Genomic DNA, 22,377 nt, shown 5'->3' with positions numbered 1-22,377 from the left:
GGACTTATGTACTAGCTTATGATTGCTTCCTTGCATATGGCTGCTGTTTTGGGAAACTATAGCCTGTTATCAGTTTGTTACCAGAAAGATTCTGATGAGTAGAAGATTAGTTATGCATGAAACCTGTCAAGAACATGTCCAGGTTACATTTCACCGCAGAATAATTATTTTTCTAAATGTAATTAAATTTACTTAAAAAAATCAACTTAAAAGAATTTGTATAAGCTAAAAAGTTTAGAACTGTCAAAATGTATGAATTAACGCATGCGATTATTTAAAGTTTAACACGTTAATTTTTCTTAACGTTACCCAACCCAATTGTTATTACCATAATTCCAAAGAAATCTAAAAGAATAATTATATATCATTTAAATTGTAAAGTATGTAAAAATTTTGGTAGTGTTGTGGTACTATACCTTTAAATTATGTTGATTAAAAGTCAGAAATATAGTATAAAGAAGTATTGTAAAGAGTATTTGGAGGGAAAATTTGCTTATTTGACAAAAAAATGGAAATGGTCTTATAAACACACATTTAGATATAACATGTCTTTTGTTTGTAGGTGGAGTTAACAGGTCACAGCATCTTTGACTTCACTCACCCCTGTGACCACGAGGAGATCCGTGAGAACCTCAGCCTCAAAACTGGTATGTCATGTAATTTTTCACAAAGCTGCAAATTTGTCACTAGTTCCACACTGTACCCTCCCAGAGCCCAGTATACACTCACTGATCAGTATTAGGAACACTATGGTCCTAATAAATTGCCCAACGTGGTCTTCTGCTGTTGTTGCCCATCCGCCTCAAGTTTCGATGTGTTGTGTGTTATGAGATGCTATTCTGCTCACCACAATCATACAGAGTGGTTATCTGAGTTACTGTAGCCTTTCTGTCAGCTCGGACCAGTCTGCCCATTTTCCGTTTACTTCTCTCATCTACAAGGCGTTTCTGTCCACAGAATTGCTGTTCACTGGATGTTTCTTTGTTTTTGGCACCATTCTGATTAAACTCTAGAGACTGTTGTGTGTGAAAATCCCAGGAGATCAGCAGTTACAGAAATACTCAAACCTGCACGTCTGGCACCGACAATCATGCCATCACATTTTTGATAAATGAAAGATGAATGTGCATTTCTCTAAATTGGTTATAGCAGTATAGAGAGAGGATCTGGTGCAAGTTTAAAAGATGTGCACTAACAAACTTTCTTATCGCTTTGAAAAACTGACTTTCAGAAATACTAAAGTATCTAAAGGCCTAATGCAAAGAAAATCATAACTTCATAGGAGAAGATTAGTTATGTGAAGAAAAAACAAACATGCCTTTTAGAACAACGACCCCTCTGTCTTTCCTTTATTTGACTTCCTCCATTTCATTTTGCCTTTCCCCTCTTTGCATACCTCTTCTAACATCTCTTCTCTGTTTTGTTAGGTTGAGTTTCATTGTTGCTAGAGTTTGCCATCTTCACTATGTTAAAATACTGGAGCCTGGAGCGTGTTTCCTTGCCTTTTTGGAGCTGTTGATAGATTAAAGCTTGTAAAAGGGCAATTCGGTCACCTTTGTTGTGTCTAACCCATGGACCTCATGTGCTGCTCTTTTAAAACCACCAATAACAACAAAAAATGCAGGGGCATCACGCACCTATTTTTGAGAGGTCATCGTGGAAGTCCTGGCTCTCTTGGTGCCCTAGGCGAGATATGATTATATGACCAAAGAAAATTCATTTTGCAAGTGTATGATGCAGGGGGACCCAGGTTCAAATCCTGATCTAACATGTATTTTTATAAACCAAGCAAAATTTCAACTGATCCTGATAGCAAGTGATCGCCATGCCTTTTAGTTGTATGAAAAAGAACAGCTTTAGCATTTTAAAAAGAAAAAAAATTTGTGCCGCAGGAAAAATCATACGAGTTTCAATCGACATGAGGGTGGGTAGATGATGACAGATTTTTAGTTTAAAGCAAATGATCTGTGGAAGGTGTGACTCAACTGAGATATGTGAATGGGGGGTTAACTTTGACCTCATGATGTAACTGTTCTAACTGTCACTGACTTGAGGAACATTGATGTCATAAGGGCTGAACTCATGGGTTGTGTTTTTTAAGACATAGAGATTAACATTCCTCACTTGTGTGCGATGAAAGATCAAAGACAAGCCGTTCAATAAGAACAAGATCTACATTACCTGTATTTTGCTTTAGCTTGTAATTCTATTTTGTTTAAGCTTATAATGTATTTTAACAGAAACAATATTATTAAATTGAAAGTGCTGTAAGAACATGTGTTAAAATGTTAAAATATCTCTTCAGCTGAAGTTTCCATGTGCACAAAGGGGAATGCTTGAAATGTTTTCCTGAGATGTTCTCACCAGCTCTAACCTCTCTTTTCATGTATGAGATTGTGTTTACATACTCTGCTATAGTTGGGGACAAAATGTTCTCCATAAGTGAGCAAAATCTGACAAAACCTCCCTTTTGGGACATTTAGGGATGTCCTCAATTGGAAAAAGGATTGGTACAGGAATTAAATAAAGTAAAGAACATAAATAAAATATATAAATATAAAAATAAATTGTATTTTTTTTTATTCTAAAAATGAAAAATGTTATTTTAGGGGTATGTGTGGGATAAATTATATAAATGAAATACATTTAAAATTTATATAATACCATTATTTTTAAATTCTAAAAATGTGTTCTTTTAGGGGTATAATGTGGGTTAAGTTATATAAATATAAAAATAAAATCACTTTTAAATCACTAATCACAAATGTTTTATTATAGGGGGTATTTGTGGGATAGGTTAGGTTATATAAATACAATAAATATTTATAAAATATAAAAATAATATATTTTAGGGATATGATGTGGGTTGGGTTGTATAAAAAATAGAATACATTTTTATATGCACTACCATTCATAAGTTGATTGTCACTTACTCTTTCTTTTATTTTTATTTTTATTTATTTTTTCACATTTTAGAATAATAGTAAAATCCTATGAAAAAACTATGTAATAACATAAATGGAAATATGGGAATTATGTTGCGACTAAACAAAATCCTAAATAAATCAAAATTATTTGTTATATTTTAAAAATTAAAGTTATATTTTAGCAAGTAGTCACCCATTTTCTCAACCAACTTCTTGAGGTATCGCCCTGGGATGCTTTTTAAACAGTATTGAGCATCTATGTTGGGCACTTATTGGCTTCTTTTCTTTATTATTTGGTCCAGTCATCAATTTCAAAAACATTGAATTACATTTTAGTTTTATAATGAAATGAATATGGTGGCACAATTATATTTTTGTCTACCAAACTAATTTCAAACACTTAAGCATACAAATATCAAAAGATTTTTAAGATCATGAGAAACATTTCAGTCAAGTGACCACAAACTTTTGAACGGTAGTATAAATAAAATGATTTTAAATAATAAAAATACGAGATGTTATTTTTAGTGTATGATGTGGGTTAAGTAATATAAATAAAATAAAATAAATATTTATAAAAATTTTAAATTCTAAAAATACTAAATCTTTTTTTAGGGATAGGTTGTGGAGATAGGGTGCCTGTTAACACTGAACAAACACATTTCACATTTTAGAATTTATTTATTATTATTTATTTTATTTATTCATAAATAATATATAACATGAAAAAATAATATTACAATTTGAAAAAAAAAAATCATAAGTTCTTAAGTAAGGCCTGCACCCCTGAGTCTTCTCTTTACTGTTGTACATGAAACTGGTGTTGAGTGGGTAGAATTCAATGAAGCTGTCAGCTGAGGACATGTGAGACATCTGTTTCTCAAACTAGAGACTCTGATGTACTTATCCTCTTGTTTAGTTGTACATCTGGCCTTCCACATCTCTTTCTGTACTTGTTAGAGCCAGTTGTCCTTTGTCTTTGAAGACTGTAGTGTACACCTTTGTATGCAATCTACAATTTCAAGCATTGAATAGCCTTCACTCCTCAAAACAATGATTGACTGACGAGTTTCTAGAGAAAGCTGTTACTTTTTTACCATTTTTGACCAAATATTGACCTAAAGACATGCCAGTCTATTGCATATTGTGGCAACACAAAAACAAACACAAAGACAATTTATGTATTAATTTAATGAACCAAATAGCATTCGACTGTGTTTGATATAATGGCAAGTGACTTTCTAGTAGCAAATGATCAATTTAGCATGATAACTCAAGGATAAGATGTTGGAGTGATGACTGCTGGAAATGGGGCCTGTATAGATTTTATAAAAAATGACATTTTTCAAATATTGATGGTGCTGTTTTTTACATCAGTAATGACTATACTTTGTGATCAGTTGAATGCCACTTTGCTGAATTAAAGTACTAATTTCCTTCTGAAACAGCAAAATATGTACATTATTCCAAACTTTTGGCCACCAGTGTATATATAAAAACAATAGAAGTTGGTGGTATGTCTTTATTTAGATATTTAATTAAACAAGTGTCTGTGTGTGTTTGTGTTAATCTACAGGCATGGGGAAGAAAAACAAGGATCTTCGCTCTGAGAGAGATTTCTTCATGCGAATGAAATGCACAGTCACAAATCGTGGACGCACAGTCAACCTCAAGTCAGCCAACTGGAAGGTGAATAACTTCTTCTCTATGATAAATACTGATCTGGAATCAGACTAAAATTTGTAACTCATAAAGATGATGGTCGTTCTTGCAGGTCCTGCACTGCACAGGGCACTTGAAGGTTTATAACAGCTGCCCTGCACGTGTGCTATGTGGTTTTAAAGAGCCGCCGCTCACCTGTGTGGTGATGATGTGTGAGCCAATTCCCCATCCATCAAACATCGACACACTTCTCGATAGCAAGACTTTCCTGAGTCGCCACAGCATGGACATGAAGTTTACTTACTGTGATGACAGGTACCTCTCCCTCAAACACACACCACCATACTTGCAATGCAGTCAATATATAAGTCAACAGATTGTATTATCAGGTGACACACTTGAACTCATGAACCTGAAACATGAACACACATTCTGCTAATTACACAAGACATCTGGTATTTGACATTTTCCATGATAAGGATACAGCAGGTTTTTAAACTGGGGTCTGGTGACCCCCAGGGCGCCAAAACGGAGTGCAAGTGGGCCCGTGGAATATCTCTGAGAAAAAAAGTGAATAAGGTTTTATTTAAGTGAAAAAAGGGGGGAATAAACTTCAAATGTACAGAATTTTACATTATCACGGTTTTATTCTTCTTTCTCAAGACTGGTTGGAAATCTTGACATTAGTCGTGATTAGTTTATTGACTGTCATAGTTTTAACAATTATGAAATTAATCTGCATACTTTTGTGAAAAAATGGCACAAAACCTAAAACAAAGTAAATGTACTTTATATCTACATACAATTTTTATCCTTTCTTTTTGCTTTCATACAATCACAAATATAATGCGTTTTTTGCATAGCCGAATTTCAAACATTACAAGTTCACGCTACTAAGACAGACAGAAAACATGGACAAGTTCATGAAAAGGAAAACTATCGATGATTGATATGTGGGATAGTGGTGTGCCATGGGATTTTTTAATCCTAAAAAGTATGCCGTGGCAGAAAAAAGGATGGGAAACACTAAACTATACCACAAAGAGTTAATCTGCAAAAAAGTGTCCAAAAGAAAACACACAGCAGTATGTACATTTTGCAATACAATGCTTACCGAGATGGCTGGGACAACATCAAACATTTATCGGCACTTAGAAACATTTATCGGCACTTTCCGCCCCTGTGTAGTTCCTGGATGTGGTAGTGTGCTCTCCATTCGTGTGTCTGGGCTGCGATCACACCGGGGCAGCTTTTGTGGAGGGTTCATGTTCTCATTGTCCTTCAACCGAAGGAACGCCACTCCAGCTGTCCCCTGCGTCGCTCCTCCTTCCCACAGGATTGAGTACGACGCGGCTGGTGATGGAGGCGATCAAGGGATGGCAGCGAACGTCCCCGCGAACCCCCGCCTCCGGCACTCTCGTTGACTTCCGACCGGGCTCGAGGCAACAGCGGCTCGCCTCACAGCCAGCCTGCCTGTCCTCTTGACCCCCCCCCCCCCGAGCTGGATGAGCTCGACACTGCGTCATAGAGCGATCCGGCATCTGACACGGTGGACTCGTCTGGGCTGCCGCCTTCGGGCCAGCACGCCCAGGCTGAGGTTGACGCCCAATCTTTTCTCAGCACCAGAGCCTCAGGACGCACTTTCGCCTCCCGACGCCGTACTACCTGCTCTGCCCCGCTGCGAAGCCCCGCCGGGTACGTCAAAAATAATCGTCCCTTTAGTGCCCCTAGCACGGAGCTTGGATGCATGGCTTTCACTTCCCAACCCGTCTCGCTGGCTGGCCAGGACCATCCGACTCAGTTATGCAATTAAGTTTGCCAGGCCCCCGCCCCCCTTCGTGGGCGTCCACTTTTCCACAGTACACGGTAAACATGCCAAGTCCCTACACGCATAAATCGTGACCCTTTTGCTCAAAGACGTGATAGAGCCTGTCCCTCCAACCAAGATGAAGAAGGGTCTCTACAGCCCTTACTTCATCGTACCCAAGAAAGGCGGCGGCTTACAACCAATCTTGGACTTGCGAGTTTTCAACCGGGCCTTACACAAACTCCCGATCAAAATGCTTACGCAAAAACATATTTTAACTTGGGTCCGGCATTTAGATTGGTTTGCAGCGGTAGACCTGAAGGACGCGTACTTCCACGTCTCAATACTGCCTCGACATCGACCCTTTCTACGGTTCGCGTTCGACGGCCAGGCGTATCAGTGCAAGGTCCTCCCCTTCGTCTTTATGAAGGTCACAGAGACAGCCCTTGCCCCACACCGAGAAGCCAGCATTCGTATACTCGACTACCTCGACGACTGGCTCATCCTGGCCCACTCCTGAGAGTTACTATACGCCCACAGGGACCAGGTGCTCAGGCACCTTAGCCGTTTAGGGCTTCAGGTCAACTGGGAAAAGAGCATGCTTTCCCCGATTCAGAGCATCTCTTTTCTCGAGTTAGACTCAGTCTCAATGTCAGCGTGCGTCACCACCTTCAGGCCAGGCACAACGGTCCCTTTAAAACTTTTCCAGTAGCTCCTGGGGCATATGGCATCCTCTGCGGCGGTCGCGCCGCTGGGGTTGATGCATATGAGACCACTTCAGCACTGGTTACAGACTCGAGTCCCAAGACGAGCATGGCGCCGCGGCACGCACCGTGTGATGGTCACCCCCGCCTGCTGCCAAACATTCAAACCCTGGACAGACCTCTGCTTTCTGCAGGCAGGAGACCCATTGCAGCAGGTGTCCCGACGCGTCCTGGTCACGACCGACACCTCCAGATTGGGTTGGGGCGCCGTGTGCAACGGGCACGCAGCTGCGGGCCGTTGGAAAGGTGCCCCGCTGGGCTGGCACATCAACTGCCTGCAGTTTCTGACTGTTTTCTTTGCCCTGCAGAAGTTTCTACCGCTAGTTCGGGCAAACACGTCTTGATCAAATCAGACAGAACCACCAAGGTAGCGTACATAAATCGCCAAGGCGCCGTACGCTCGCACCACATGTCACAACTCGCCCGTCATCTCCTCCTTTGGAGCCAGCAGCGACTCAAATCCTGGCAACCTCAATGTGGTAGCCGACGCACTGTCACAACAATGCTTGCCCAGTGGATAGTGGAGGCTTCACTCCCAGTCGGTCCAGCTGATTTGGGAACTGTTCAGCAAGGCTCAGGTAGACCTGTTTGCCTCCTGAGAGACCTCACACTGCCCGCTCTGGTATGCCCGAACCGACGCTCCCCTCGGGGCATATGCACTGGCACACAGCTGGCCCACGGGGCTGCGCAAGTACGCATTTCCCCCAGTGAGCCTTCTTGCACAGGTGCTATGCATGGTCAGGGAGGACGTGGAACATGTCACTCTAGTGGCTCCCTATTGGCCCACCCGGACTTGGTTCTCGGACCTCGTACTCCTCATGACAGCCCCTCCCTGGCGAGGAAAGACCTTCTTTCTCAGGGACGGGGCAAGCTCTGGCATCCGCAGCCAGACCTCTGGAACCTCCACGTCTGGCCCCTGGACGGGACGCGGCAGATCTAGCTGATCTACCACCTACTGTCGTAGACACGATCAACCAAGCCAGAGCCCCTTCCACCAGGCAACTTTACGCCCTAAAGTGGCGCTTGTTCGCGAATTGGTGTTCTTCTCGGGGCAAAGACCCACAAAGGTGCACGTCAGGTCAGTGCTCCAATTTCTGTAGGAGAGGTTGGAGGGGAGACTGTCCCCATCCACCTTGAAGGTGTATGTAGCTGCTATCGCAGCCCACCACGATGCAGTAGATGGCAAGTCTTTGGGAAAGCACGACTTGATTATCAGGTTCCTAAGAGGTGCCCGGAGGTTAAATCCCTCACGGCCAAGCCTGTTCCCCTCCTGGGATCTCTCAGTGGTCCTCTCGGGCCTTTAGAGACCCCCCTTCGAGCTGCTAGAATCAGTTGGACCTCTCATTAAAAATGGCCCTGCTCCATCAAGAGGGTCGAGGACCTGCAAGCGTTCTCTGCCAGCGACACTTGCCTGGAGTTCGGTCCAGCAGACACACATGTGATCCTAAGACCGCGGCCGGGCTACGTGCCCAAGGTTCCTACCACGCCCTTCAGAGACCAGGTAGTGAACCTGCAAGCGCTGCCCCGGTAGGAGGCAGACCCAGCCCCTTCATTGCTGGGTCCGGTACGTGTTTTCCGTACCTACTTGGACCGCCTGCAGAGCTTTAGACGCTCTGAGCAGCTCTTTGTCTGCTTTGGTGGACAGCGGAAAGGGAACACTGTCTCCAAATAGAGGCTCTCCCATTGGGTGGTGGATGCCATTTCATTGCCCTATCGCACCCAGGCCATGCCCCCCCCTTGCGGGTCTGAGCACACTCAACAAGGAGTGTTGCGTCCTCATGGATACTGGCCAGAGGCATCTCCCTGGCAGACATATGCAGAGCAGTGGGATGGGCAACACCTAATACCTTTGCGAGATTCTACAATCTCAGGGTAGAGTAAGTCTTGTCCTGTGTTTTTCAGGTCCGAGCCGGTAGAACTCGGTAACGCGCTGACGGATTGACTGGGTGAATCGCTTGCACCTAGCACCTTTTCCCTCAGCTGAGGTAATACCGTGTGCTTTTTCTCTTAGTAGAGCCCACTCACTCAGCTCCCTGGATGACTCCCCCCTAGCCCTGTGGGTCCGCAATTCGGCGGAGGAATTTGCCGACCCAATCCACTGCGGGTGCTCAAATCTACCCTTTACTGGAATAGGTGCTCCGCAGGTTAGGGCTTCTACGTGGACATTCCACCTGTGTGTATTTTCCTCAGTACGGTCTCCTTACGAGTGGACCTGTGTCTCCCTTGGGTTCCCGCTGCCCCCCGGTCGCCGTGTATGTAGCAACTCCTCCCTCTGAAGAGGTGGGATCTACCACAGCGCCACTTCCCACATGTGACCTAAAAGCCCATGTGGTGTATTTCGCCATTTTACCTCCCCCTCTCTGGGCGGATGTGGTCTCAGCAGGGTCTTTTCCCCCTGAAAGAAGAGGAAACTGGGTAAGACCCCCTTCCCATGATGCGTGTAAGGGCCCCAGCCGTTTTGCTCTATGCAAGAAACATAGAGAGAAAAGAGGCCCGGCTAGGCTCTGCTCGGCAAGCGTCACTTGTTCTCCTGTCTAGGGTAACTATAAGGGTTTCCAATGACATTATGGGGCATTGGGTAAGGGTACGTGCAGTCTGATACAGCTGGTCGTTTTTGCATGTCAAGTACCTGCCCGCTCCTGTGTCAGCAGTACACGGCTCAGCGCATGGCATGATTTAAATTGGACCCCTAGTGTCGCTTCTTCGACACAACGTCGAAGTGAGCGACAGACAGGGAATGTCTAGGTTACGGATGTAACCTCCGTTCCCTTATTGAGGGAACGAGACGTTGTGTCCTTCCGGCCATGTCGCTGAGCCGAGCTACTGTTGTGGCCGGACCATTTCTGGCTCCTCAGGAAAATCTTGAATGAAACAGAAGCATTTCCCTGCCTTTATTACCCGTATGTCCAGGGGCGGGACATGCAAATTCTGTCTGCCAAATTCTCATTAGCCTTTTTTCATAGTTCAGAAGCAAGAGAGACCCCTAGTGTCGCTTCTTCTACACAACGTCTCGTCCCCTCCATCAGGGAACAGAGGTTACATCCGTAACCTAGACGTTATGTTTTTGCTTGGGATCAACAATGTCGAGACAGGCCACATAAAGCTATGTAGCTAATGCATATAAAGTTTTGTTACATCATCATTAGCTAATATCCGCTCTGACATAAACATGACACGCCACAGTACCGCTCCCTCTCATTGGTGAGAGAGCTAGAGATGTGACAGCAGAGAGTGGAGACTGAGTAATGCGCCTTCACTTATAATAAAAAGGCTGCATTGCATTTTGCTTTTTTTGCTATACAAGGCGTGTTATTGGTTCAAAAACAACAAAAAACGTGCTATATTGTTTAAGAAAAGACAGAGAAAAGTGAAGACTTAAGTATTAAATAATTGTTTGATATATTCTGTACTTAATTATATTTTCTAGGGAAAGAGTCATCCAGAAAATCTGATGCTTACACAAAAAATGTTTTGTTTTAGGTGGATGGTAAAACTTGGAAAAGGAGTGTTGTATAAGGATGGTTTGTATGAGGATGGTTAAGTTGATTTCAGCTCCTTAGTGTTTGTTTGTACTTGTTTGCTCATAGAAAACAAAGGAAAATTCCCACACATAAAATTCACCTCTACACACACACACACACACACTATATATATATATATATATATATATATATATGGCAATAAAAGAGGTGAATGACGAAGAAACTTAATTTGTTTTCTGTGGGTGTTTTTATGGGAATGTGGATCTTTTAAATCAATATGAGGAGTGCCTATTGTTTGTATGTTCCACATTTTATCGTAAGTGTGTCATGCAGTGTGGGACTCGCATTGGTCTGGTCTTGGTCTTGACTCTGTTTTGCCCTGCCTTGGTCTTTGTCTTGACTTGGTCTCAACCCCTCTAAGTCTTGGTCTTTTCTCGGTCTTAATACACTCGGGTCTTGGTCTTGACTTGGTCTCAGTTTAGGTGGTCTTGACTATAAAACTGCCCAAATGTAGGTAAATACCTGTGACCATGTGTAACAGATTAATCCAAAATAATTACATACACTTAAATTTTTTCAGTTCTGTAACCTTGTTTTTCAAAAATAATTGAGTCAGTAAACTGTGATTGACATTCGAGGCCCAAATAATCACTACAACTTGTTGTAACAATTGTGTAACTCTCTGTGACATCGTTGAACTGATGGCCATCATTTACAGGTACACTATAACATTTCCTAATGGCTCCTGAGACAAAGAACTTGCTGTCCCCTACACACATGCACACACACACAAGGTTCAAAATGTTCATCGTCATGGTTTCTGTGATTGATGTCACCATAACGTCACACCAAAGTACTAAACCTGTTTCCCTGCTAAAGAAGTCCAGACTTGCAAGGCGTAGAGAGATCTGGCGACACGTTATTTTAACGAATAAGCACCAGAAATATGTGATGTTTAATAATCTGATAGAACAATGTATTTAATACTGTAAAACGACTTGATCTGTGCTTATAAATGATTATTTTACATTTTATACAACAGTTTGTCTGTTCCTCCGATCAAAGGGGACCATCAAATAAAAAGCAATACATAATACATCTTAATTATTATTATTTTCACAACGTTTCTAAAATGTTTTTAAAAAGACATTTGTTCTTTTTTTTTTAATAATTTTATTATCATTTTAATCCTATTATTGTTTTATTATTCTGAATCATTTTATTATAATGTTTGTATATTATGATTAATAAATTATAATATTGTCTTTATACTAAGGGGTTATACTATTTGTACATAAATTTGAATGCAGAAATTGAAAACATGTTCATCATATTTAAGACATTGTCTATATGAATTGCATTTTAATGTTTTTTTGAATGAATTACGTCATTGATCCAGATATTTGTTAGATAAAGTCTGCGTTAGGAATTGGATTCAAGAGAAAGAATATTATGTTGAAGACATATGTGTTCCAAAATGTTCCATGGTGAGCTTTGTAACGGCATCCACAGCTTCCTCAGAGAGCTCTTACCTTTGTTACCAGGCAGAATATGAGAAAAGTAAACTTTTTGAAATGCCCATCTAGTGGTGTGTCTGTGTCTGTCTCTGTGTCTATGTCTGTCTGTCTGTCTGTTAGTCTTTATTGGTGGTTAGTTCAATGACTGGAGAATAGAGAGCTCTTTAATGAAGAGAGGCATTTAGACACACACACACACTCTCATGCACACTTGGAGTCAGTGATCTGCAGCTGTCTGCTGTTATGCAACTTTAGTATAAGGATCAGCTTAATACACAAAAAACTATATCACCTTTTTACCTAAACTAAGCTAAATAAAACTTTTGTCACATTAACAGTATTCACCTAAAAATCACATGTTAAAAAAACTTTTTTTATGTTTTTGTCCTGAAAACAATATTCGGATAAAAGGAAAAGCAGACAGACAGACAGACAGACAGACAGACAGACAGACAGACAGACAGACAGAAAAGTGTAATAGATCTCTGAGAACAAAGTCTCTGAAAACTCTGTAGAAACAAGTTTAGTGAGTTCAGCCAAACAGACCATATGAAATGGATCATTATTAAATTGGCCTAAAAAGGTCCAAGAAGATCAAATAGTTGAGGAGAGTTTTAGAACAATATGTGCATGTGTTAATGCTATCTGAATTTCATTTTTTAGAGTTTCTGAGTTGATGGGTTACAATCCTGAAGATCTTCTCGGTCGATCTGCATACGAGTTCTACCATGCTCTGGACTCTGACAACGTCACCAAAAGCCACCAGAATCGTATGTCATTCATGCATTTTTTCTCAATCAGATCTTTAAAGTCTTATGATACTTATTTTAAGAAAGTTAGAAACTTTTTCTCCTTGTTTCTTTTTTCAGTTTCTCATAAAGTATGTGTTATTTGAAAATAACTGAACTTTTTTTTTTAAATAAAATCACATGTGAAATCATATGACTACCACTGCAACACTCTTAATATCCAGTTGCAGTGCCAGCATCAAATGGTACCATGTGAGTGAAACAGGGACAAGGATTAGAAAGCCAGTGTTGCGGTCCTGAGAAAGAGCGATGGATAGGTCATTGCAGGTACCAAGGCCCACGGTTCTACTAGAGATGCACCGATTTTAATTTTTTTTTTCATCGATTTTCTTTCTAAGAACTATTATTGACCGCATATACAAACAAAATTTACCTTTCTTCAATGCTACATTTTATATCATAATAAAATAAATTATTAATCATTACAATTTCCCCCAAATTGCACTAAGTTACAGGATCTTCTCTCACTTAAACAACTCTCAAAATAAAGTGCTCTGTGACTGGAAAGAGGTAGAAATAACAATTAACTGCAAATGAGTTGCTTTATATAACAGGTGTCATTTTCCACTTTTTGTAAATTTACCTTTTTCTTTTTATTACTCGTCTAACAAAACAATTCCAAAGATCTGAAAAACTGAAGTGTCCAATACGCTCAACTTACGTTAGATGTCCAAATATCAGTTGTAAAACTGAGCACTGCTTCGGGAACGGCTTGTAACCATACCGGTCAACACTCCCGTTTTTCCCAGGAGTCTCCCGTTTTGTTATTTCTCCCAAAAAAAACTATTTTTGTATTTGTATGGCCCAAACCACGTTATATGAATAATCACATCAATATATTATTCCAAGGTGGTCCAGTTGCCAGATCTTGAATGAAACGCATCCTACTCACACAATCAACACATCATACACATTACAAATCATTTATGACCTCAACCTGGCAACCTACAACACGTTTGCGCTGTTGATATCTGCGCAGGCAGTAGACGCGGGATGTTAAATCAAGCATCACTGGTAGTGGGAAGGAGAAGACTCAGCTGGTGCTCCGGTGAAAAAACTAAATATACATGTAAATTTAACAACAGCTGGATGGAAGAATTTAATTTCATATCCCGAAGCCATATCGACAATGCCCACGCCTTTTACAATGTGTGTCGCACTGATTTTAATATCGGACACGGTGGGGAAAATTACGTTACTCAGCACATTAAATCACAACGGCACAATTTGTATAGTATTTAGCCTGCCTCTGCCATCCAGCACCCCCCTTCCCCTCTCCCGGATTTGTGTACCCAAATGTTGACAGATAACAGGCTGCGTGTGTGACATGACACGAGATTAAACAAATCGGGCAGCGCGACGTCGGAAAGTACCTCCTACTCTGTATCGAGGAAATTTATTCGATTTCTGAACCCTCTGTCCTCAACTATGGAGAACAGCTGGTCATCCAGGGCCATGAATTCCATAATTTTCCTCGTAATTGCTTTGGTATTTTCGTTGCTCATACCAAGGAATGATAGGAGAGGCTGCTGACTTGTGACTGTCTCTGAGCTCTGGCTAGCTTCAGCCGCTTTCACTTTTTAACTTCTTTTTTAAAATGGGCATTTTCAGCTGGGTGATGGTGTTTTAAATGTCTGTGACGTCCCTGAGTCGTGTGATTTAATTGGTTCTCCCCTTACTAATTGATAATTAGTATCGCTATAAAATGCTGTGTGTAATTTGCTCAAGGGCTCATTGGGATAGCTCCATGTCTTAGGAGTGGCTGGCCCAGTGAGATCTCTTCGATCTATCCTCGTGCTTTTCTTACCGTGTAGCGTAAAGTTTTGATATTGTTATATTATTTGCTAATGCTATGTTTTCCCTTTGTTAACCCTAGACCCATGTTACCATCCACGGTTGTGGTGGTTTATGCTTACTGACAATAAAACAATTCTCTTTTGAGTTTACTAAGACCTGTTGTCAGACTCCCCTTTTTATGTTGCGGCTTGTAACGAGCCAGTCGTGACATAAAAATTGGGGGCTCGTCCGGGATGCTACACGAGTAAGTAAATGCGTAATATTTTCAGCGTGTTCACCTGTAAATGAGGAGATTTCAGTGAGTTAGTGTGTCTCAGCTGGATTTAAAATCCTTCCATCGTGGCACTGTTTGTTATTTTCTTTGTTATTTTGCCTTTCTTATTTTTGAAGGTTATTCTGGATGGAGGTTTTAAATCTCTGTCGGGGGTACGCTTCGGGCTTTTGGTTTGAAATGCCAATTGTCTTCGAGTTCAGCGTTTAATGCCGCCCCGAGTCCGGTACACCTTTGAAGAGCAGGAAGGTTTAGTTAGTTCTGATTATAGGTAGGAACTGGAATCTCATGTTCATTTAAGGTGACACTGTGTTATAGTCTCCGTATCTGTTTCTGATACCTGCCGGATAAATGGATAATTTCGGGAATGACTTGTGGTAAGTCTTTGTTTATCTATTAACTAAGGTGGGGTTCGCACCCGGAGCGTGTATGTGACGATTCCTGGCGAAGTGGCCGACAGGATTTGTAGTTTCTAAGCTCTAGTTTAACAGCGTCTCACGCGCGTCTGTACTGCTGTTGTGTTTGTGTTTGCTCTGTTTGTTTTCGTTTGCAGAAATGTCGTCAGTAATTGAAGATTTCTTCATATTTCCTTCGGAAATCTTAATGGAGAAATGTACGAAGGAAGAGCTGTTGCAGATTGCCGAACACTTTGATGTGGAGGTAACCAGTAGTGATAAGAGACGTAAGGAAACTCTGATGGAAACTGTGAATAGCGCACTTTCCGAGCGGGGTATTTTAGAGGTAAGGTCTCAACTTATTCATTCTAAAGAGACTGTAGTCTCTCCTCCTTCTGACACGGACAGTTTAAATGCAAAGTTTGGTGAAATGTCTTTGCTAGAGAAGCAGTTGTGTGTTGATGCGGATAAACTTCGCGCCCAGCGTGACGCGTGTGCACTGAAGGAGAAAGAGCTAGAAAATGATTTTGAAATAAAGAAGTTACAACAGAATTTAGAATTACGTAAGCTGGAGTTACAGTTTGAGAAGGAAAGGGAAGAAAGATCGTTTCAGCTGAGGAAACTTGGGTTAGAGCTGAATGCACAAACTGTTGAAGCTCCACTTCACGTTGAACCAGTGCTCGCGACACCTGTGTTTGATGTTTACAAAAACATTAGACTAGTGCCGCCGTTCTTAGAGAAGGAAGTAGAGAAATATTTCCAACATTTTGAGCGTGTTGCACAGTCTTTAAAATGGCCTAAAGAATTTTGGACGTTGCTGTTGCAATGTGTTTTAGTCGGGAGAGCACAAGAGGTGTATTCAGCGCTGACTATAGAACAGAGTAGTGAGTATGAAGTCGTTAAGTCCACTATTTTACATGCTTATGAATTGGCACCTGAAGCATACCGTCAGAAATTTAGGAGCAATTTTAAACCTGAGCAGTGTTCTTATCTAGAATTCAGCTAGAGAGAAAGAGAATCTGTTTGACCGCTGGTGTGCCTCAGTAAAAGTAAACACTAAAGAACAGCTTCGAGAACTAATTCTGTTGGAAGAGTTTAAAAACTGTGTTCCAAGATCCGTCGCCATGTACCTAAATGAACATAAAGTAAGTACATTATCAGATGCTGCTCTAATGGCAGATGAATTTGTCCTCACCCATCACATTTTTGTCAGTCACTCAGATCAGAGTAGGTCTAGATTGAGTGTCTCTGCTAAAAATAAAAAGCTTGTGAATGTTAGCGTCAAATTCTGCTGACAATACCTCAGCTACTACGCACAAAAGGTGAGTTAGTTTGCTTTTATTGTAAAAAGGCAGGACATAAAATTTCGGACTGTATTATTCTCAAAAAGAAAGAGAAGCTGCTAAACCTGTTGGTTTAATTTCCACGTCAGGTAGGAAACCTACTGGTCAAGTAAATAAGCAGGTCGAACAGGTGGATGTTGAACAGGTGGATGTGAAGAATGTTAAAAATGACTCTGATTTTTCACCATTCCTCTCTGAAGGGACTGTGTCGTTGCCTAATTCTGAGGAGACTGTGCCGGTACGTATTCTCAGAGATACTGGTGCAGCGCAATCTTTTTTGTCGAAAGGACTTTTGTCTTTGTCTGAACGTACTGCTACAGGGACACATGTATTGGTGAGAGGGCTAGAGATGGGGTTCATGGAAGTTCCTCTACACCGCATTCACTTAAATTCCAAACTAGTCTCAGGCGATGTAGTAGTTGGAGTTCGGTGAGATGCTTCCTGTTCCTGGAGTCACGTTTATACTCGGAAATGATTTAGCCGGGGAAAGGTCTGGGAAAAGATAGATGCTGGGGTTCCACCCATAGTAGGTTCTACTGTAGAGAAGTGGGTTGCGTCTTCTGACCGTCCTGATTTATTTCCCGCCTGTGCAATAACTTCGAGCGATGGCAAATAAAAATATGCCAGATGAAGTGGAAAGTGTTCTTTCTGATACTTTTATGGTTTCTGAAAATGATTCTCAGCCAGAACTTAGTACAGTGTGTCCTGAAGCTGAAAATGTGGTCTCTAAGAATGAGTTGCAGTCTGTTGTGGATCGTAAAATGGATAAGTCCGATTCCATATTTGAAAGTCTGTGTATTGGTGATGACCATGTTGACACTTGTTCTATGTCTCCACTTTATAGTGTGACTCGAGATGACCTTATTAAAGCGCAGCAGTCAGATGATACACTTCGGGAATTATTCTCTTTAATCCGAGAAGTGGGGGATAAAACGTCATCTCCTTTCTATTTTCTCCAAGATGGTTTGCTGTGTAAACATCAACCTATGAGCTCTGATTTTTCACTCGAACCGAGGATCCAAATTGTAGTTCCTCTTAGTTTTCGCCAACCCATCTTACAGCTATCACACCAAGGCATTGCAGGTCACATGGGGGTACGAAAAACCTGTGATAGGGTTCTAAGGAAATTTTATTGGCCTAGAATCAAGAGAGATGTGGGTAACTACGTTCGGTCATGCCATACTTGTCAAATGACTGGAAAGCCGAATCAAAAAGTTCCACCAGCTCCTTTACAGCCTATTGCTGCAGTTACCACCCCTTTTGAACACTTGATTATCGATTGTGTTGGTCCTTTACCACGATCTAAGAGTGGAAATGCTTATTTACTTACGGTAATGTGTCAGTCTACACGTTATCCTGCAGCTTATCCTCTTAGATCGATTACTACTAGAGCTATTCTAAAGGCTTTATCAAGTTTCATGTCTATTTTTGGCATTCCAAAAATTATACAATCTGATCAAGGCTCGAACTTCATGTCTCGACACTTTTCTAAAGTTATGCGACAACTAAAAATCAAACACAATATCGCAAGTGCTTATCACCCTCAGAGTCAGGGAGCGCTAGAGAGATTCCATCAGACTCTTAAGTCACTTTTGAGATCTTATTGTGTTGAACTGGATTGTGACTGGGAGGAAGGACTTCCGTGGTTGTTACTGTCTATTCGGTGAGGTCGTGCAAGAGAGCGTAGGCTTTAGCCCTAATGAGTTAGTGTTTGGACACATTGTTAAGGGTCCTATTGCTGTCTTGGCAGATGAGTGGACAACTTCCGAACCTCCGAAAACGTTTTAGATTACGTAAGTAGTTTTCAGTTATCGACTCTATGAAGCCAGAGCTATTGCTCTACTGAAAACTAGGTAAGTCTCAAGCTGAAAATGCAGAGGTTGTTTCATCGCAAAGTAAAGTCCAGAAAATTTCAAACTGGTGATCAAGTGCTGGCATTGTTACCTGTGTTGACAAGTCCTTTTCAGGCTAGGTTTGCTGGACCCTATATGATTGCGAAGTGCCTCTCCAATAATAACTATGTGTTAAACACGCCAGAACGGCGAAAGAAAATACAGGTTTGTCACATTAATTTATTGAAACCGTACGTGAATCCCGTACCCTATTTGTCTGTTGTTATGGTAACAACTACTGAAATGGTTGAGCCAAGTGTTTTAGAAACAACTGAAGAGATTGCTGACAGTCCAGAGGAGATGAAAGGTCCTTCTCGGGGAGAAGTGGAAGGACGACTTAATAACTCGGAAATCCTTGCTAATTTTGCTTACCATTTGTCTCATCTGTCCGAATCAGAGAAGACCGATATAATAAAGTTGGTAAGTTCGTTTCTCTCTCTCTTTTCTGATGTTCGACTCGAACTCACGTCGTTGAGCATGACATTGATGTTGGTGTAGCTCAACCAGTAAAGCAACATGCATATCGGGTAAATCCTATCAAAAGAAAATTACTCCAAAAAGAAGTGGAGTATTTACTTGCTCATAACTTCGCAGAGCCCAGTTTTAGTTCTTGGAGCTCTCCGTGTATTTTAGTGAGCAAGCCTGATAATTCGTATCGTTTTTGTACTGACTACAGGAAGCTAAATGCCTTAACAAAACCTGACTGTTATCCTTTGCCTAGAATCGATGATTGTGTTGACCGTGTTGGCTCTGCACAATTCATCAGCAAATTTGATCTTCTGAAAGGATACTGGCAAGTTCCTCTAACATCTCGCGCTAAGGAACTTTCTGCATTTGTTACACCCGATAACTTCCTGCAATACACTGTTATGCCTTTCGGGGTAAGAAATGCTCCCGCTACGTTTCAGCGGCTGATCAATCACGTGTTGGCCGGACTAAAAGGATGTGAAGCGTACCTCGATGATGTGGTCCTATATAGTTCTTCGTGGTCTGAACACCTTTGTCAGATTCGAAAACTTTTTGAACGTCTAGTGAAAGCCAATCTGACAATAAACCTAAACCCAAGTGTGAGTTCGGAAAGGCCACTGTGACTTATTTGGGTAAGGTAATTGGCCGGGGTTGTGTAAAACCGATCCACGCGAAAGTAGAGTCTGTCTGTAGTTTTCCCATACCAACTACCCGTCGTGAGTTGCGACGATTTCTTGGGATGGTGGGTTACTATAGAGGCTTCTGTCAGAACTTTGCGGATATAGTTTCCCCGTTGACTGATTTACTAAGCCCCAAGAAACCCTTTAAATGGACAGAACAATGTCAGTATGCCTTCGAGAATGCCAAATCTCTGTTGGCGAATGCACCCGTATTAGTTACTCGAACTCGAGAAACCTTTTCTGCTTGCGGTTGACGCTAGTGCTTATGGTGCTGGCGCTGTTCTGTTACAAAAAGACTCCAACGACATTGAGCATCCGGTCAGTTACTTTTCAAAGAAGTTCAATTGACACCAACAAGTATATTCAACGGTAGAAAAAGAGGCTTTAGCTCTTGTTTTAGCCGTTCAACATTTTGAAGTATACTTGAGTTCACTTTATGGTCCCATTACTGTGTACACTGACCATAATCCTTTGACTTTCCTGGATCGGATGCGTGGTAAAAACCAAAGAATAATGAGATGGAGCCTTATCTTACAACCTTTTCACTTGGATATTAAACACATCCGTGGCAGAGATAACATCATCGCTGATGCTCTCTCACGGATATAAGAAGACCCATTAGTGGTGGGTGTTTTTGTTTGTTTGTTCTCTCCTTTCCCCTCTCTGATGTCCTAGGGCCCAGGATTCTGAGAGCGAAATGGAGTGGAAAACAAGGAGATAAGTATCGATGTTATTGTACATTCGCATGTATAACAATAGGTTTGTATGTATTTGTATGTGTGCAATGATTATTTTTGTCTGTCTTGTTGGTTCTCCAGGGGAACCTCCTTTTGGAGTGGGAGGTGTGACGTCCCTGAGTCGTGTGATTTAATTGGTTCTCCCCTTACTAATTGATAATTAGTATCGCTATAAAATGCTGTGTGTAATTTGCTCAAGGGCTCATTGGGATAGCTCCATGTCTTAGGAGTGGCTGGCCCAGTGAGATCTCTTCGATCTATCCTCGTGCTTTTCTTACCGTGTAGCGTAAAGTTTTGATATAGTTATATTATTTGCTAATGCTATGTTTTCCCTTTGTTAACCCTAGACCCATGTTACCATCCACGGTTGTGGTGGTTTATGCTTACTGACAATAAAACAATTCTCTTTTGAGTTTACTAAGACCTGTTGTCAGACTCCCCTTTTTATGTTGCGGCTTGTAACGAGCCAGTCTCTAATTAGGTTTGTTGTTCCGAAATTTAGTGTGGTGGTTCCCCCGCGGTTTACTTTGGCCTTACAATTATTACACATTTCGAACTTTATGTATTCTTCACTCACAGTGAAGATCTTCCACGCCAATAACATGTTTACATGCGGCTGTGACGTTATTGCCTGCACCGCTGGCAACAAAACGGACAGGCTTGGAATCGGAAAGACGTGAGGCTGACCGGCCGGTCACCGGTCCGGCCGAGCATGCGGAAAATCGGTTAATTCAGGTCCCTGGCTGGTCGATCGGTGCATCTCTAGTTTCTACCAACGTTTACGGTCAACCCTTCAACACAGAACAAGTCAGTTTTATGAGGGAGGGAAAAGCGTTGTTTGTGCAATACACTTGTAAAGGATAAACGAGGCTTGAGAGGAGAAAGGAGAGCGGACCGTAATGTGTAGTTTAATTAATTCACCGCAGTTACTGCATTTAGACAGCACATTTGTGCTGCCTATTTGACTAGTAGAAAACACCATGTGTGGTGTTGTGGGATTCTTAGTCACTACAGACAAGCCACAGTTGCAGGGAGACTTGCAGTTGCGAAGTCTGGGCTCCTTTCAGCTATGTAGACGCAATACATAATTTATAGTTTTTTTTTTATGAGCACACAAATTATTAGTGAAAAGAGCAAAATGACCAAACTGCTTTGAAACTTAAGCAATGAAGCAATCTTGGTAGAGTATTAGTTGGGAGAAAAATTTTTGACCAGCAGAAACATGTAAATTTGTGTGATGTAAAAAAGGAAACCTTGTTTAATTTGATTATTTCTTGAATTTGATCACAGCACCTTACTTCTCCTTTAAGAGAGAAAGCACACATAAACATTAAAGGGCACCTATTATGGTTTTTAAACGTGCCTAATTTAGTTTTTAAAGTCTCATACAATAGATTTACATGCATCCAACGTCAAAAAAACACTTTAATTTGCTCATCATTTAAATTGCATCATTACGTTTTTCTTGTGTCAAAAACGACTCGTTCAATGATCCATTCTAAAGCATTCATTCGAAATGCCTCCTTTCAGAGAGCCTGCTTTGCTCTAATTGGTCAGATGTCCCAGTCTGTTGTGATTGCTGTAACGCTTAGTGTAGTGTTTAAGGGCAGTTCAAAGTTGTTTGTGAGCAGCCAATGAAGACCAGAGGTGGGTTTGTTGTTTCCAAATTATGTAGGTTAGTACAAGAAATAAGTCTGGAATTACTAACGACTCGTTTCAGGTGTTCAGAATCTGTTCTTTTTTTTGCGAGTCAATAACTCAATTTGTGGTGTACTTTGATTTTTGTAACTTTGCAGAGATTGATGTGCTATAGGAGCTACCATCAA

The 22,377-nt window shown here is 41.3% G+C and overlaps 1 protein-coding gene across 1 annotated transcript in view; it reads left to right on the top strand.

The window, feature by feature from the left end:
• The window catches only part of LOC127660680 (endothelial PAS domain-containing protein 1-like), a 74,550-nt gene that overhangs the window by 36,991 nt on the left and 15,182 nt on the right, over positions 1-22,377 (top strand). Inside the window, exons 4-7 of the mRNA XM_052151046.1 lie at positions 563-647; positions 4,504-4,616; positions 4,702-4,904; positions 12,823-12,929. Coding sequence (XP_052007006.1) covers positions 563-647; positions 4,504-4,616; positions 4,702-4,904; positions 12,823-12,929 — 508 coding nt within the window. The remainder of the gene's footprint in view (positions 1-562; positions 648-4,503; positions 4,617-4,701; positions 4,905-12,822; positions 12,930-22,377) is intronic.

The sequence above is a fragment of the Xyrauchen texanus genome, chromosome 20, assembly GCF_025860055.1.
Source record: "Xyrauchen texanus isolate HMW12.3.18 chromosome 20, RBS_HiC_50CHRs, whole genome shotgun sequence".
Taxonomy (NCBI): domain Eukaryota; kingdom Metazoa; phylum Chordata; class Actinopteri; order Cypriniformes; family Catostomidae; genus Xyrauchen; species Xyrauchen texanus.
The sequence above is the reverse complement of the archived record's forward strand: the minus strand, read 5'-3'. Positions and strand labels throughout refer to the sequence as shown.